Source organism: Indicator indicator, chromosome 10 (assembly GCF_027791375.1).
Source record: "Indicator indicator isolate 239-I01 chromosome 10, UM_Iind_1.1, whole genome shotgun sequence".
NCBI lineage: Eukaryota > Metazoa > Chordata > Aves > Piciformes > Indicatoridae > Indicator > Indicator indicator.
In genome coordinates, this window is record NC_072019.1 from 6601862 (window position 1) to 6620437 (window position 18576).

An 18576-nucleotide genomic window follows, 5' to 3' on the forward strand; every position below is an offset into this window, starting at 1 on the left:
TTTTTAATTAGTAGTTTGATACTGGCAATTAGGAATTAAAACAAATTTGTGTTGGAAAATCTTCCTTGAGCTGCAGGGCATAAAGGTTTCCTTTCTCAGTGATTGTGATAATAGTTGTACTCATTTGAAGTTGGACAGAGAACTCCTAGTATGGATGTGGGTTTCAGCTGTCGTAAAGGCTTTTATGTGTTTTGGGCTTTTTGTAATTTTTTTAAGGAGGAGAATAACAAAAGAAATCTCAGTTTCTGTTGGCTTGTGTTGATTTGTGAATCTTTTAGATTGTGTTGGTATGTCTTTTCTGGCCTTTACATATATATTCTTGGGAGTTTGTTGTGGGGAAAGTTTACATGTTGTTAATGACTTTTCAGGCTCAAAGCTGAATTTTATTTTTTTTTTCCTTCCTTTCGCTCTCCCTCCATCACTTTTAGGTGATATACTTGAAGAAGACACCAGAAGAAGCTTACAGAACACTTCTGTCTGGATCTAATCCACCATATCTTCCATTTAGGTATGTGAACATGAAAAATGCGCCTAACGCATTTTTGTTTTGGAATTTGTTAAATACCGGGTTTTCAGAATATCTTCCCAGAAAAGGGTTTTGTGTGCGATACAGACATTATATCAAAATGACTGATCTCCAGGAAAAAAAAATACTATTTCTAGTGAGATTATTTGCTCTGTGTTGGAATAATAAAGCCCTTTACATTGATTTAAGTTTTAAGTAAGACTCAGTCTAGCAAGCTGTCAGGTTTTAAAAATAGTTCTTAGCAGGTTTGTCATTTAGCAGTTAAAACTTTTCTTCATTGTGTTTTAGTATTTTAAGTAATTAAAATATGTTAAATTACATAGTACCTAATCAGCTAGACTTATATGAATGAAAGGAGTTTTATGCTGATATATTTTCTCTGTTTTACAGAACAAGTATTGATATTCAAGTTACTAAATTGCTTTTGACTTTATTTTCAGTGAATCATAGATAATTTCTATCAATCTGTCTTTATTCTCTGTTCTAAGGTCGTACTGAGATTTGAATCTGAGGAGTTTTAACTATCATGCCTATCTAATAAAGAGACTTCCAAGTGAAATGCCCTTGTGCTTGATGAATAACAATACCTCATGCTATTCTTATGCAAATGCTGGCCATAAAAGGCAAATGCAATGAGGTCAATATCTTGTTTTTAGGGGAGTCAGGCAATGCATTTTTAAATGCAGACCTACCTTGTATCAAGTTCATCTGATCCCACAACCCCTCGGTGAAAGATGAGATTGTCACTCTTCTCATAGCTTCTGCCGGAGCCAGATAAAGTAGAGACTTGTTGGGATGGTAGATTTGTATCTAAAGACCAGTTTGATTACAAATCTTAAACCATCAAACACCTTTTATCAAAAAGGTATCCCATCAGTGATACTTTTTATTGGTAGAGAGTTTATATATTGACCTGGTCATCAATAGCTCTCCAAAGCAGGAGAAGAACTGGATGTTGTTGCCCAGTTGTGTGGAGATGAGGTAAGGAAGGCCAAGGCACAGCTGGAAGTGAGCTTGGCAAGGGATATAAAGAAAAACAAGAAGGGCTTCTCCAGGTACTTACACCAGAAAAGGAAGGGTAAAGAAAGGATCCCCTACCAATGAGCAGCAGTGGTGAACTAGTAATAGTGGAGGAGAAGGCTGAGATTCTCAACAACTTTTTTGTCTCAGTCTTCACTGGCAAACTCCTCATGGCTCTCATGCTGATGACCCACAAGATGGAAACCAGAGAGATAAAGTTCCTCCCACTGTAATTGAAGACAAGGTTTGTGACCGTCTGAGGAACCTGAATAAGTACTTAAGTTTCTTCTGGAGGTCTTGACACTGGATTAGAGCCTAAGCAGATTTTGTTACCTGTATAAGTTGTCCTGCTGAGGAAGAAGACTCTGTGATCTAGCTGCACAGGAGAGTGTGGAAATAAACTGAAGGATTCTGACAAGATAAGAGGCTAGATGAGAAATGGGAATGTCTGATAGTTAGGGAGGGGACATTTGACAGTTGAATTCATAGGAAGAGGCTGGAATAGAAACATAAGGAGCTTAAGAACGACTTGTGCAAGTAGCTCTGCAGTGGGACTATCTAGAGTAGCTAGGAATGGGGAAGAAATAATTTAGTCCTCTTTCCCTGGTTCTCAAAGGCCTTCAAGATTATTTTCTCCCACTGTGCAATCCAACACATTTGAGACTTCTCTGCTGCAAAATACAGCATGACACAGAGACTCAAGCAAATGAAGCTGTGCTGGAAGCATTAGCACTGCTTTAGGTAATGCGTCTGCTTGTCATCAAGCTTATATGGTAAATAAACAGATTTGTGCTGTGAGAAAGCTTGCATTCCTTCCATATCTTTAGTGTCTTGAAAAGGACTAAAATAAATCTTAGGTGCCATGAAAAAAAAAACTTTTTTCCTCCTACTCTAAGGTCTAGGAAGGAAATAATTTGAGATATTAATAGTTGGTATTCAGTACTTACTGACTTGAATTTATTCTCGTATCCTGGAATATTATGTAACTTCTGTAGGATAGGTCATGTCAGTAATGTCAAGCACAAGAGTTTTTCAGCTGGATTTCAGATCTTGTTACAGCCAGATTATTTAATCAGTTTTGATTTATCAGTAATTTGATACCTGAAATGTCTTGTGTTTGGAAAAAAAAAATAGACAACCTTCAATAGGTAGAGGCACAGCATTGTTAGATTTTTTTTTCCTTTTTTTAATAGAGTACTGAAGTGAGTTTACATGAAGTGATCACTGGGAAACTATCTACTTTCATCTAGCTCAGTGACCTCAAAAAGCCATAATCGGCTTAGATCTTCAGCTGGTATTTCGTTTAAAGACAGCTTTGGCAAATATTGTTCAAGGGTGGAAAGAAATCAGAATACCTCTTTTATGTGATGCGTGGAAGCGTTGTTGGTTTTGATTTTATAATAGAAAAACTAAAGACAAAGCAGGTGGATAAGGCACTGTTGTCATTGAGACACTTGTCTTATTTTTGGCTGATTCGCTGTCATTTGGGGATGCTCTAGTCTTGAAGACCTTTTACTGTATCTTCTCACTTGCATTTAAGAAAACAGCACTAAGGCCATTTTTGATCATCATAAATGCCAGTTTCCTATTGTGAAACTTGAGTTTTGTATTTTTACCTCAAGCTACTCTGAATTGGCTTCATACAAAAGAGTAAAACCAAATACATTTCAGTGTTATTGTAGATCTGACACAAATTTCAAAGCTAGATTTTTAGGTTTTAGCTTTTGGGTTTGGTTTCTTTATTGGCAAGTGCTGGGTAAACAAACTATTTTGTTATTGACTGCACTTAGAGGTTTGGTGAAAGGGAAAGCATTCCGTAGTATTGAGGTCAGCTGCAGTAACTGGGAAGTCAGATGGGGGATTTGCAGCTCTGTAATGCCAGCTCAGATTTGTACTACATCTGTGTCTCGTAGAAATATTCACTTTTTTTTCTCATTCTGAAAGCAAATAAAATACTATCAGGTAAAAGCACTGCTTGAAAATCAAGCTACTTATGCACTTGGCCATAAAAGACTGGAATAATACTGTAATGAAACCCTGTGACCAGCAACAGAAACCAGAGCACCCACACTGCAAAGCTCTGCAGGAGATGTCTGTACATACTCTGTTATATTATTCTGATATGAAATGAGGTCTTATTTACTCTTCTGTGTCTTTTTAAACAGAAAGTTTAGCACTGAGTAAAAAAGGTACAGCATTTGAAATCCAAATAGTTTGATTTCCACCAGTGAAAACACCTAAATGTTTTTGTGTACACATAAGTAAGTTAAAAATAGTTACTGTCTTAAATGTAAACATCAGTTTTCTGTAGTATAGGATGCTGTGTACAGTGGACAAAGTATGCCTGGAAATATTTATAATTTCATCTAAAATTATGATTCTTCAGGGTTAGTAAAGATATTTTTTTCTTTACAGTGCTCTTCCTCATAACTGTTAGTGCCTGCATTTGGTTTTACTGTGGTACAATGTATGACCAATACAGAATCTATCACATTTTATGCAAACTAAAATCAGTTTTATTAATTATTGCTCTAAAACTTGAAATATGTTATTGGTAGAAAGAAAATGCATGCTGGTGAGCCTAGTGTTAGATAATTGACTTCTTGACACTGTGGTATGAGAATCTAAAACCTACAAAGGATTTTTCTGTTAGTACTACACTACTTCTAACAGTATCCAATATTTTATCTTGTGGTCTGGAAATTCATACAAAATCAGTAGGAAGACAAGCGGGCACAAAGAAAGGTGAAACTTGAACTAGTTGTTGTGCATTTGTTTTAAATGCGTTTTCTCCAACAAATGCATTCACTCAGGAGGATTCAAAAAATTAAATTGAATTTGGTTTTTAAATACTTACAAAGCTTCTTAGTGATTTGACATGCCTTCTGACTGTTTCTTCTCAGTCGGAAAAAGAACTTGCTAACTCAGCCTCAGCCTGGAGGAAGTCATCTAGGAGACTCCAGGGGAGATTTGTTTTGGTTTTGCTTTTAACAAAGAAGGAATCAAAAGAGTTAGTGACTTAAAATACCCTAGACAAGTCCCTCTAAAAAAAAGATATTTTACTCAAGAATTTATTGAAAACATTCAGGAAACTGGGTCATGATAAATTCTTAATCTTTACCTTTTTGAGTATTTCAAGGCCTTTTAATGCAGCTAGCATTAAGATTCTTCACCACGAGAGTGGTGAGAGCCTGGAATGGGTTGTCCAGGGAGGTGGTTGAGGCCCCATCCCTGGAGGTGTTTAAGGCCAGGCTGGATGAGGCTCTGGCCAGCCTGATCTAGTGTGAGGTGTCCCTGCCATTGGCAGGGGGGTTGGACCTAAGATGATCCTTGTGGTCCCTTCCAACCCTGACTGATTCTATGATTCTAAGATGGGCATTAAACATCTGTCCTCTCTAATACTTCTGCAAAATGCTCTTTCACTAAACTCAAAAGGAATACTAACACTTCTCTGAAATAACTAGAAATTATCTGTTTGATAGGAAGATCAAATATACAAGAATGTCACTTCAGAAGTACACTGCAATTTTGCTTCATAAATGAAATACTTTTTAAAAATTGGTTTGATACTTAAAACAGGTCTGTAAAGTGCATTTTGTTGCTTGCTGTGTGTTCTGCAAATAGTAACTTAGGTTTCACCTCCTAATACTTGATCTACAAGTGCTTGCCTTATCTGTACTTCACATGTTGATCTACAATATCAATGGATCCAGCATGCAAAGTCCTCATGGATTATACATATAATTTCTATCAGATTGATTTGTTTGTTCTATACCTAAAATTTAATACCTTGTAGAAAGTTTAGCTTAAAATTCTGGAGCATATACGAGTAAAGTTTCAGAAAAGGTTTTTGCATCTGGAATTGATTGTAACCAGCCAGTTGTACTTTGGGATAGTAGAGAAGAGAAAAAAAAAAAAAAAAGAAGAAGAAATAAAAATACATATTTCTGGATTTAACTTGGAAAGGGTTGGGAGTGCTAAAATAAGTATGGCTATGGCTTTAAGGGATTTTAAAAAATGCTTAGATTTTGTTCCATTTTCTTGTTTTCCAAATTATGATAGAAGGAACTTTTATGATTTGCTTGTGTTTTCTTACCAGAAGATACTTGAGGGGCAGAGGGAGAAAAAAAAAAAGAGAAATTCTGGCAAGGTCTGGTGTAATACACTCAGTATTTCCATGGCTCATCAAACATCATGCTTTCCCTTGAAGCATTAGGTAATATTAAGCCACCACTTCCAGGTGTTATTTCACTACCATGCTGTGCTGTCATTCATATTTAGTGTTTGTTTATGGTTTCATTACATTATCACATTCTGCCACAGAAGCAGAATGTGATAGATGGGGGTGTGAGATTTTTCAGATATGAACTCATGGCATTGTGTTTCTTTCAAAGAAACATTGGAACACTGCTGTTCTTGGAATTTCTGGGAAAATGGGATTAGAATTAAACAGTGTTTTACTTGTTCATTCCAAAACTTTGCCTGTTTGGAATTTTCCTGTCTTTCAGTCTTTCTCTTATTTCACTGTGTGTGGATGGCAAGTGTCAGAAGAGCTGTTTTCTCCAGTCAGAGTACGCCTACTTTAATGATTAGGTGCACCAGGACAGAAACGAGATGTTTGAGGCATGGATGATGTAGGCAGTAGACATTATCTGCCAGCATCCATGTGCACTCCAGCATAATAGCTGTCTGTGGGAACTGTAGCTAAGAATACACCTGGCATTGTGATAAGTTTATCTGGTACGTCTAGGTCAAGTTCAGTGTCCTCCCTCACTTCTCACTCACTCTCATAATGCTTCTTAATGGATTAGAGATTATGTGACTTTTTTTCCCAGTATTGTTCTTATGTACTGCAGTATCAGATGCCTTACCAGTTGAAAAAGTAGTTATATACCAAATAAATACCTATTCTTGTTATAGCAAAGTAACACGTGATATAGATCGTATCTTACATTTGTATTTCTCTAAATACTTAATTCTGTGGTTTGCATTTTCTTAGATTTTTGGTGTTTCTGTCAGCCATTTCATAAAACTATTTCAGCTTTTAAAGATTTTCTGCTATGTATGTTTTCCCACTGGGACCTTAAGATTTTTTGCTCAGAAGACCTTTGTTCTTTGCTAAAAGGATTTTGTGCTAAAACGATTTGTTATCCAAATTTCCCCTGTCAAAAATGGGTTGTCTGTAAAGCTTATATTTTACAGCTTTGGTATGTTTTGCTTATCTAATATAATGAAAATACTTTATGGCTTTTCATTTTCAAAAACTTCTTTGGATTTGGATAGTGAAGGTTTATTCACACTTTAAAGTTTCCGTTCTAAAACATTGTGGCTAAGTGTTTTTTAATAATCTAACTTCAAAGCTTTTCTAGAGTATCCTGCTTTGCAATAAGACACTCCCAAAATCATAGCTTTTAATTTTCTTAAATGCATTTTCTGTGAACACAGAATGGTCAAAATTGCTGTACTTACCCTGCTTTTAAAGTATGTGTGAGAATATTCTACTCTTGAAGTAACTGAGATTGAAGCAGCATATCATAGCAAGTTAGACTATGAAAAAAGGAAAATTTTTAATGAAAGTTGAAATTTTTAATCAATTATTGATTAAAGGTATATCTAGCTGAAACCTAAAATTTTGCTATTCTGATAAATTGCAGCTCTTAGTACTCTGGATAAGATAGCTTGGAACAAAACTATAAAAGATACCTGTAATGAGTCATTACAAAATAATCTGCTAAGGCAGAATATTTTAAAATACAAACTGGTCTGAAGCACACTTTGAAAAGTACTTTTTTTTTCTTTATTTTTAATTCACGATGCATTTGTTGCTGTTGTTTTTTTTTTGGTGGTGTTATTTGTTTTTATGTTGGTGTCTCTTACCACCTGAATATGTTTTGTTTGGGGGTATCCTATCTTTTAAAGAGGAATTGTTGTTTTTATGGTGGCAGAACTAAGGCTAAGTAATTTTAGATTTGATTATATCTGGATAATTTTTAATCACATCTGAAATCAGGCATCAAAATAAGAGCCTGCAGATGAAATCCAAACTTTCCCTGTTTGGACAGTGTAACTCAATTAAAACTTGAATAATGGTTAAAGCAAGTTTTGCTTTATTTGTTGTCCTTACTATCTTTACAAAATTGACACAGGATGCAAAGCTTCCTGTCCCAGCACAGAATGAATAATATAGTAAAGGACATATATTTATCTGATGTAAAATAATTTGCATTATCTAAGTGCACTACACTGAACTACATCTTTGGTTCGGGACTGCTTTAGCATGAGCAAGCTTTTAAAAAGATACTGTCTCTAGATTTTAATTTGGAGTTCTTAGTGGGGATTCAATGACTGGGATACATTCTGTTGTGTGTTGCTTTTCCCTGTGCATTTGAAATAATTGTGTGTATTTTAAATTGATTTGTGTTGGATCTGTAGGGATGCTTCATTTGGGAACTGCACGTACAACCTTACGATCTTGGACTGTTTACAAGGAATAAACAAGGTAATAACACTTTTCCTGAGCAAAACACGTTTAGGCAAACTTTGAAAAAATGTGAAGGAAACCACTATTACAATATATGAGAAAAATCTCATTTCAAAGCAAAATGTGTGCAAATGAGTAGTATGTTGTCACAAAGCCTAAGTTACTGAGGGCTGTTTGAGTAGCAACAATGGAAGAAGGTTCCACGATTACCTGGCTGGCCTGGACTTGGACAGCTTTCTGAATTGGAATGTGTGAAAATGCAGCAGTCCTGACTGGGGCAGTTCTTAACAGAGCAAGGCAGTGCAGTAGAACTGCTGATACATCATTTACAACCCTTGATAAAAGGTAGTTACATAGGGTGATAAAGTGAGACAGACACCCAGATATTCTGTGTATTAATCTAAGCAGTTTTTATGTGTACTTGGCCCCAACTTTCCCCCGACACACTTGGTTCAGTATTTAAAACTATTTTTTTCTTCTTCAGAATTGTTTTTAAAAAAGAATGAAAATTAACATATCTTACTAGGGTTTTGATGCTTTACTTTCAGGAGCCCTGCTCCAGTATTTTGTTTTTTTTAAAAAACTGTTCTCACATCTTAATTGGCACCCCTGTGCTATAGTATATACATCATACTATAAGCAAAGATTACATTTTGTTTGTCATCTCCAAGTGACCTTGCTGAAGAGAACAGGCTATTTGATCAGTTCTGTACAGACTCTTTATAGACTATTTGTAGTTCTTAAAAGTATGGCAAAACAAGTGATGCTGAAAAATTGAAAAAAGAGAGATCAGGCTTGATAATTTTAGTTCTGTGGGGGTGGGAAAGGAGCTGTCGGTTAGCTTCAAGACTAATTTATATGGCATTCTATGGATCCTGGAGCTCTGTGAAGTAGTCAGTGCAGTCACTGTCATTTATCTGCAACAAACACGATTTTGAGAATCAGTTTTTCTTTCTTTGTTTCCTGAAATATTTTATTGCATTTTTATCCAGTTCACCCAAAAGAGGTAAAAACACTTTGAGCAGAAATATATACTTTATCTGAAGTAAAATCTTAGTCTGTCTGGGTAAATTTGGTATTTGTTTCCACATATGTCCATGTAATTCAGAGGGCCTACAGGTTCTGGAGTGCAGCCAGCCAACCATGTTTAAATGAAATACATTTTTCAAAAGCAGCTGTTCAGACAAACTTGTTGCTATCTTAGGCTTCATGACAAGTCCAGTCACTGAGCCCATATTGTCTGTAGCAGAGCTGGTTTTGTTTTGTGTTAAAAAAAAATGATCTCTCTATGTAGCAAATAATGGCAGACTGATGAATGTTGGTTTTTAAACCGTATCTCTGTGGTGTGTTTCTTATCACACCTTAATCTCAAAATGTTGTGTAATATCTCTGTTTCTCAGAATGCAGTAGATATAAATACATGCTGCAGAACCATCTTCCACCTATTCTTGGAAGAAATTTGGGCTATGAATTCCTTTTGCATAGAATTGGGTTTGATATGGTAGTATACACAAATACTTAGTACAAAATCGGCATATTATTAGTAGTCCAGTAACCAAATACAAAACTTGACTTCTCTCAGTCCTGTAATAAATACTGTCTAATGTAGTCTAGTGAACTTTATTCTGTCAGTGGAATGTGTATTAAAAGCAAATAATTAAATACAGGTTATATGCAATACTGTACAGTTTTGCCTGGGTATTAGGGTGATAAAATCAGAGTATTATATGAAGTAAAGAAAATACATACTTAATGTTCTATATTTCATTATGACCTCCTACATGAAAATGTATTGAGCATGGAAATAATTGAATGAGTGTATAACAGAAAGGAAACTGCTTTTTAATTTCTTGTCTGCCTTGCAGAATAAAACACAAACATACTTAGTGGAGTGGGGACAATCAATTTTATGATTTATGTGATAAGCCACAACCTTACATCCCATCATAATCTTTTGAAGGGGAAGTAATGACCCTGACATACTTTAGTGCTGTTGTTCTTGTTGTCTGTGTTGTTCAACTGTGCAAAGTGTAATAATGTTTTAACACAGAGGCTTCAACAAGACAAAAGCACAGATCTTTAGTGTTTTAGTTTTGATTCTCAAAAACAGTGTTATAAAAGAAGATTATATATCCTGTTTCAGTGTAAACTAACAGCTTGTTACCTTTTAGGCCTTGCAGCATGGTTTTTTTGACTTTAAGACGTTTGATGTGGATGAGTATGAACACTATGAGGTTTGTACATTTGATAACGTGTTGAATACGTTTGCTTTATCTAAGTTAGACTATACAGTATGCCACAACTTAAGAATACTGAAAACACACTTACTCAAGTAAAAGCCCCATGTTCATATGTAATATATGTACTTCCAAACATGTATGCTGTGTGTTGGAAACATGCCAGATGAGTATCTTTGCAATTTAAGTATCAAATATATTCTAATATATTGATAAGTAACTATTTTGTTTTAGAAGCAGTAAGATATGGGTGCCTCAGTACATATCTGAAGTACATACAGGTATAGAAAATGCTTCATAAATGTGCTAGCAAAGATGAAGTCAGGAGAGGAATAAACTGGAAAAACTTAATTTACAGCAAATATATGCAGTAGATATTGGCTGCCGTAGGCACGCTCTAATATGCAGAAAACTTTCTGTATACTGTAATGTTCCATAGTGATTAGACTGAAAAATTGGTATAGCCTTTGCTGAATTACTGACATTAAATGAACAGTAATTAAAATGTAAACTAGGAATTTGATGTTTTTTTGTTTAGGCTATGTGCAGAAGGAAAATACTTGTTCTGAAACCAAAAAATGGTTGGGAATTCTTAGGCTTATGTATGTGTATATATACAGTAGGTGTAAATCTGCCTGAAAAAAAGTTAGAATATTTGACTAAAGCTATCCCATTATCTTGCGTAACGCTTAGAATTATTTTAGTTTGAGAAAAGAACGTGTGTGTGAATGATGTTTGAAGTATGCTCACTGAGTTTAAGCAGCAAGAACTTGGAATCCTCTTTCATTTTTCATTCGTTCTTTGGTATGTCTTACATTATTTTATGCATTGTGGTCAGCGTTGCATGTTTAAATATGTCCTCTGCTATATTTCTAAAACTGTAAGTGTTCCAGGTTCTTGCTCCATTAGATCTTCAAAGGTGTACTTATGTGCAGGAAAGTTGTGCAAGACTTAAAGGGAGCAGGCTAAAGGAAATTGTATTTCACATTTGTAGTTCTTTCATTGTACTATAATATCAAGGCAGCTAAAACCCCTTTTGTTGGACAAGGTGTAAAATACTCAAGCTCTCTTTTTCTAATAATAATGCATAATAATGTTTGCATGTAGTGTTGAGTACATGCACACAGGTGTATCTGTAGTTCATATTGGTTAAAATTTAAATTATTCCCAATAGCCTGTGTAACTGCAAAGAATTACTTAAATCACAAATAAAACTGCTAATACAAATGTTAAAATGCTTTTAACTTCTTAAAGGGGGTGGAGCTGTTACAATGTTGACAAACTGGAGGGGCAGACTGGCTCACTAGTCCTTACGAATCTTTTCAATGTGTGATGATGTTTGGAGTGGGCCTAATGGGCTTAGCTAAGCAAATGGTGAATTGATTACAGTGATGTCCATTATCAGAACCTTTCACTCATTAGGGTGTTCTGATGAGCTGAGAGCTAAAAACGCAAGCTTAATAACATAGTGGAAGCGAGTGCCATGTCCTTAAGAGTCATGCTGAGAATAACCACATTGCCAAATGAGGAATGAGCACTCTTCAGTTAAAACAAAAAGAAGGCAGTTTTGAAGTCTAGTTCTGTATTTCCAAAGAAGCTTCTAATTTTGGCACCGATAGAATTTGCAGAGCTTTTTTTAAGTTTTCCTTTTAAAGTGAGCAAGAAATGCAAAATTTCAGAGTTTGAAAGTTGGGGTGGGGGGCGGGTAATTTAGGGTTTTTATTTGGTTTATACTTTGCTTCCGTGATTACTGGCTCATCAGAACTTATGCCGATATGTAAATTTCAATTTATTAATTTCAAGGATAATTGTTTTTGAAGGCTAATTGGTTTTTAATTTGTTTTCTGTGAACTGGGCTTTTAAGCCAGGGCCTTAGAGAGAAGCATTTTTTCGTATTTGGTAAAAGCATACAAGAATGTTGGTGTTTGTCAGTGTTGTTACAAGTAGGTGTCTTGAAACACTAAACCCCCTCAGGGACACATATCTTAGATACAGGATCTGTGTGGTTTTATTGAGAAATTTCAGCAAAACCTTTTGTTTCATTTTATGAAGAGGTTTCTGACAAGCAGCTTATGGTTTGTTTGTTTCATATAGGTAAGCTGGCTAATTACAGTTGAAGTGGAGTTTCTTTAATGCAGCAAGAACATAGTAAAAAGTAAAATAATATTTTATGTATATAATGTATGTGCAGTTACTAAAATATTTTTCTCTTTCTTCTTGGAAATTTTTATAGCGAGTGGAAAACGGTGACTTCAACTGGATTATTCCTGGAAAATTTTTGGCATTCAGTGGACCTCACCCAAAAAGCAAACTTGAAAATGGTATGGTGTATATTTTAATGCTATTTTATTACTTGTATTTTCCAGCAAGTTAAACAGTCACAGCAAATGAGTGGAAGATAAGAGATGCTTTATGTATAAACCCCTACTTGTGGAGAGGAATGGGCTAAACAGAAGACAGGGCAGTGTTTCACAAACATTGTGCTTTTTAAATTTTTTTTCTGATCCTTTTTTCATTGTAGCGGTCTTCAATAGCATTTTGTGGACAATTTTTGTAGCACTTAAGGTGTTTATTCTGAATACAATGTTAAAGCGTTTGCAGTCTTAGCATGTTTACCATTCAAAAAAGATTTGGGGGCCAATTTTGATTGCTTTATTTTTTTACAGGTTATCCTCTTCATGCACCTGAAGCCTACTTTCCCTATTTCAAGAAACATAATGTCACATCAATCATAAGACTAAACAAAAAAATGTATGAGGCAAAGCGCTTCACTGATGCTGGTTTTGAGCATTATGACCTGTTCTTCATAGATGGAAGCACACCGAGCGACAGTATAGTTCAGAGGTTCCTCAACATCTGTGAAAATGCTGATGGTGCCATTGCTGTACATTGTAAAGGTATGTGCACGTCTTTGTTTCTCAGATTAAAGTTCAAAATAAGTGTACATTCACAGAGTTTATTCCAGAAGTGCAGCATTTAAAAAATTACCCTTTCTGGTGGTGAAGGAAGATTGCTTTATGATACTTGACTAAACAGGCCACAAATATTTATTTTCATGTGCATATTAAGTGCTCTCGTCCTACACTACTGCTTACAGTAACACAGAATCTGTTGTTCATTGTTCCATTTTTTTCTTCATATCATTTGAAGGCGTGAGTTTTAGTTGATGGAGTTTTCTCTTTTGTATAATGCTTTCACAGCATTATGATAATTGGCTAGGAAACATAAGAGTCTGAAAGGTTTTCTTTGTGATTTTGGACTGTTCTGCACTTTTCTGTGGATTATGACTTCCACATTTCAAGTGAATGAGAGTTATTGTGCTGCTAGCATTTCAACCAGCCTATATCAGCAAATCAGCCAGAAAATACACAAAACATGCTTAGTCAAGAACAATTAACAACAGCTTTGAAGGGTTCAGCTTGATTTATGTTTAGAGTCCTCTAAGGACATTTTGAAGACAAATGTCTTGCTGATCAGTAACAAGAATAGTGCCATTCATAATTTTACCAAGAACAATAAATGTACATATCAAAGATAAATAAGTTTATTTGCTAACAAGTTGTTCCTGTGGCTAGAAACCAGAAATTCTGGCATTAATTAGCTAGGCATTTGCTAATTGACTAAATGAGTCTAAACTATCTACTAGTAGGGGTAGATTGTCATTCTGCAGGCTCAGTTGCTAAAGCAATACAATATATTTATCTAGTGACTTAGATATACACTTGCTAAAGGAAGTATTTTTGGTTTTTAATTTGACTACTTGATAAACAAACCAACAATCATCTTTTCAGGTTTCTTTACACCTTTCTGAGTAAACCTAGATGAAGTTAAATCAACAGTTGAAGCAGAATTAATGTATTGCCTGTAGTTTTCTTGTAGTCTTACTGCAGAAATATTCCAAGCATATGATCCACCCTAGAAATTGTTTGTCCCACAAGTTATAGAATGGTTTGATGCAAACAGTTGATATAGAGAGTTTGTGTATTAGCAAGAACGTAGAGAAAGGAACTGAAGTCTTAGTGATGTAGGCATCTGGAAGTTGTCACCTGCCATTTTCTGAGACCATTTTCTTAGTCAGATGTATGTTTAGTATTGTACAGATCTTTTTTATCTATTTACATGTTGCATTCCTTCTGCATTTTCAAAAAAAAAAAGAAACTCAAAATCCCAAGCCCAAAACACTCTAAAAATACTCCTTTAAAATGATTCCTCAGGGCTAGTCTTCCAATATATACTTACAGAATCTCACTATTTGGGAACCTTTATCTTCATCCTTTTGCCTGAATCATTTGAAGTTTCCAAAAAGTCACAGCAAGATGTAGTTATTGGTTAAATGTGAAGAGCTTGTACTCATGCACAGAATTGTCAGCAAGGATGTCTGGCTGCTTAGGGATCTTTTGTTCAGATAGATGGTGGTGCAAAAACAACAGCTGGTCACCATGAGACTGTAAATTGTAAATCCTGCATTTGCAGGGAAAATTAAGGTTTAGATGGGGAGACACTCTACTAGTAGATAAGACATAGGGCTAGAAAGAATTAATTCTTATTCTCTAGTTAGCTTGTACTATGAAAAAAATCTCTTCATTTTTTCTAATTTTTCTGTCTCTCTATTCTTTACTTAAAAACAGGATTAGTTTGTGGTTTGAAAGTCAATGGGTTTAATTATTTTAAAGCTATTGATGTATAAAATGATATGCTAGTCAACATTCATTGCTGCTTATACAGATAGCAGTGAATAATTCTTGAGGTCAGTTTTACAAAAAAACTGATTCAAAACAATAAAGCTTCTGGCTGAGAAAACACATGCATATCATGTACATGATATGCACATATATTTGCATGGGTTTAAACCTTAATTTACAATGTATGTACATTAACCTCCCAAAGATACCATCTTTGATTTTGTTTTTTACTGGTTTTATGAACAGGAAGTTTGTATCTGGCTTGGTCATAGCTTTTTTCTCAAAATAACAGCCTGTTACTGTTTGGTTTTTGCCTTTTTTTGAAACAAAACAAAACAAACCACCACCACCACCAAAACCAAACAACAACAACAAAAACCCCAAACCCAAACAATTTGAAATAGAATTGTGCAAGTACCAAGAGCAATCACTGTTTCATGTGTTCTTAAATGCTGATTACTCTTTAGAAGTGTGATATATCTGTTCTTGTATCTAGGGCACTGAATCACAGAATGTAGGGGTTGGGAGGGACCTCTGAAAATCAAGTCCGACGCCTGCCACCAGAGCAGGACCTCCTAAAACAGATCACATAGGAAGTCCAATGACATGATGACGGGGACATTGAATCAGAAATTCTTTCTTTGAATTTTAAGGCACTGAATAACACTGTTAAGAAGTTTTTCTTGTATCCCGTACTTTAATAATTGTGAAACGATTGTGACTACTTCTTTGTTGTTACTATTTGGATGTTACTATTTGTATGTTACTATTTGGATGTTACTATTTGTCTTTCTGTAGCTGGCCTAGGGAGAACAGGCACACTGATTGCCTGTTACATAATGAAACACTACAAGTTCACACATGCTGAAGCCATTGCTTGGATAAGAATATGTCGACCAGGCTCTATTATTGGACCCCAGCAACACTTCTTAGAAGAGTATGTATAGCTTTTTTGCTACTAACAATCAACTGCTTCTTTACATACTTACCCATCTTGCACTACTAAGAGGATCTACTTTCTGTCTACTGATGGCATATGTATTACTGTATATTTTAATATATTTAAGGCTAGTTAATTTCAATAGAAATCAAGCTTGCTGAGTAGCAGTCATCTTCTCTGAAGTACTTTGGATTTTGTAACCTTAAGGAGCAGAGGGTCTCAAGGCTCTGCATGTTTTTATCCTGGGGGATTTAGGAGTTAAATATAAGTGTGTTAGAAGTGTAAAGTCCGGATGTGGACAGAAAATTTAATCAACAATAAGGATTTATTGAAAAACTAGCATAAAAAGGATAGAGTTTATATACTTTGTAAATAGCTTTTGATGACAACTGAAAATTAGTCTTGCAGTTGTGTAATTGATATGATTTGTTTCTTTCTTGTAACTGAAAAGTAAATAAGTATGTGATGAACAGCTTATGATGATAATGTATGACCAGTTTCTGATTTGGAGCTAATAGTCATTAGCAAAACCAATGTATCTTACAGCTCCTTCTCAAAAGTCACTGTATAATTGGGGTTGAGGACATTTCATGTAGGGATCGTTTGAATAGGTGATTCAAGGTTTGATCTTGACTGGAAATGAATGACAAAATTACACTGGCTTCAGTGATGTAGACATTAAGTTTTATTTCATAGTGGTTTCCATGTTGTGCATGCTTCCATGATGGAGGCATTTTCACCATTATGAGAAAAAGGCATTTTGAGAAAACTCACCACAAATTTGTCTCCTTTTGCAAAAAAAGAGAATGCAACAATGCTGCTAGATACTATATAAATACAGTGAAATGTGCTGATCTTGCATTTTAAAATCCATAGGATAGCAGAAAGAAAGAAGGAGCATTACTGTAATTCATAATAGAAATTGAGTATGAATTAGGATTCCTATGTATTTTCCAGTGCAACTGAACAGGCTCTCCTTTATTTGAGAGGTCTCCCACTGTTATTCAAAATACTGGGAAGCTTTCACAAGCCACAAGTGCTCACTGGAGGCAGATTAAAGTTCTCCACACCATACTGATGCCTGTGTGATACACTCTTAATCACTTCCACTGTAGAACAAAATTAAGAGAGAAAGGCAGTAGGCAGTATGACTATTAAGTACTTTTTATTTGAAAGACATGAAAAACAGGGACCATGTGTTTTCTGCAGTGGTGTATAAATACTTGAATTGATTTTACAGATAGGCAATGATTATTTTTCATTCATGCCTATGTTATTCATAGCTAAGAGCTGTAGTATTTTTCAGTAATAATTTTCTATTGTCTTAATGGCAATAGATACCTGTTTTGACAGTCAGGCAAAATTCAAGCAGCATCACCAGTGTAGTGTAGTGTAAAAATGGGACTGAAGAAAAAAAGAGCTAACATTACTTGCATTCTGCTAATATACTTTATAGTTTCAACATAAAGTGTTGTGTCCTCAGGGCTAAAAACTTGCAGCTGACAAAAAGGTAAAATCCTGTAACTCTGATCTGCCAGCCTTTGCTTCATCTTTTAAGTTCTGTGAGGTTTAATAAAGCAGGTTTGAGTTTTTTGGGTTTTGGTTTGTTTTTCGGATTTTTTTCCTAGAGAATCAGCTTGTTACTGTGAACACAATGAATCTTGAAAAATGTCGAAGGTTTTAAATTTTTAAAAGCATGTTTTCTAAGCTATTCCTGTTAGATGGTATAAGGGGGATTTCCTTTCCCCTCCCCCTCTCTTCTGTTGATATTTTCTTGGGATGTGGTGAAGTTTTTCTGGCAGTGCTTACCTTTCCCATTTATTACTGAGTAAGTTTAGGCAGTTGGCTCTGCCCACTTGACTCTTAAGTTTTGCCATAATACTTTGTTTTCAAAAAGGAAAAGTTTCCACTGAAAGTATATTCTGATATAATTCCTCATTATTTTTTCTCTCTCTTTTTTTTTTTTTAATTGTTCCTGTTTCTATATAGGAATTAAATTTTGTAACAATAGTAGCTACTAGGGTCTCAGTTCTTGGATGGAACTAGGATGACCAGTACCTATCCAGCAAGCTTCCTTATGGAGGAATTCTGCAGTCTCATCAACAAAAACCTGCTTAGCCTATGCATGTTTTAGCAATTAAATTATTAAAATTTTTTTTGCCACCTATCAAAAGGATATAATATTTCATTTTCTGAAAATTGATACTAGAGTCCTATTCAACTTCACATGACTGACTGCTTCCATTATGCAGATCAGCTGTAGTTTTACTGCATGATATCTATATACACAGAACTCATGCTAGTAAATAGTTTGAAAGTGTTGTATCATCATTTACTCTGCACATTATGGATTTAAAAGCAGTACCTTGTAGGAATTTTTAAGTTGTATTTTAAAAACCTTAAAAATACCATTTTAGATTCCTGTTTAGGTAATCTCTTTTCCCAGTAGGATTTTGTAAAATGAAGTTTCAGTACCTGTAATATTTCTGTGATGGCTGCAGCCTTGTTTGGTGATTCTGGATTGGTTTTGTTACTGTTTTTTGGGGGACTTTCTTGGGTTGTTTGTTTTCTTTAACATTGAAAATTATGCAGGTTGGGGTTGGCTTTTGAGGGGGTTTTGGTGATGGGACACTTGAAAATTTTTTTTCCAGATGTACAGGAGACTCACATGTTGGCAATCTGTAAGAGCA

General features: G+C 35.1%; 1 protein-coding gene across 1 annotated transcript in view; it reads left to right on the forward strand.

Moving 5' to 3' along the window:
• CDC14A (cell division cycle 14A) overlaps positions 1-18576 on the forward strand; it is a 51493-nt gene that overhangs the window by 23951 nt on the left and 8966 nt on the right. Inside the window, exons 5-10 of the mRNA XM_054384048.1 lie at positions 429-508; positions 7979-8045; positions 10199-10261; positions 12498-12585; positions 12931-13161; positions 15745-15883. Of these exons, the coding sequence (XP_054240023.1) occupies positions 429-508; positions 7979-8045; positions 10199-10261; positions 12498-12585; positions 12931-13161; positions 15745-15883 (668 nt within the window). The remainder of the gene's footprint in view (positions 1-428; positions 509-7978; positions 8046-10198; positions 10262-12497; positions 12586-12930; positions 13162-15744; positions 15884-18576) is intronic.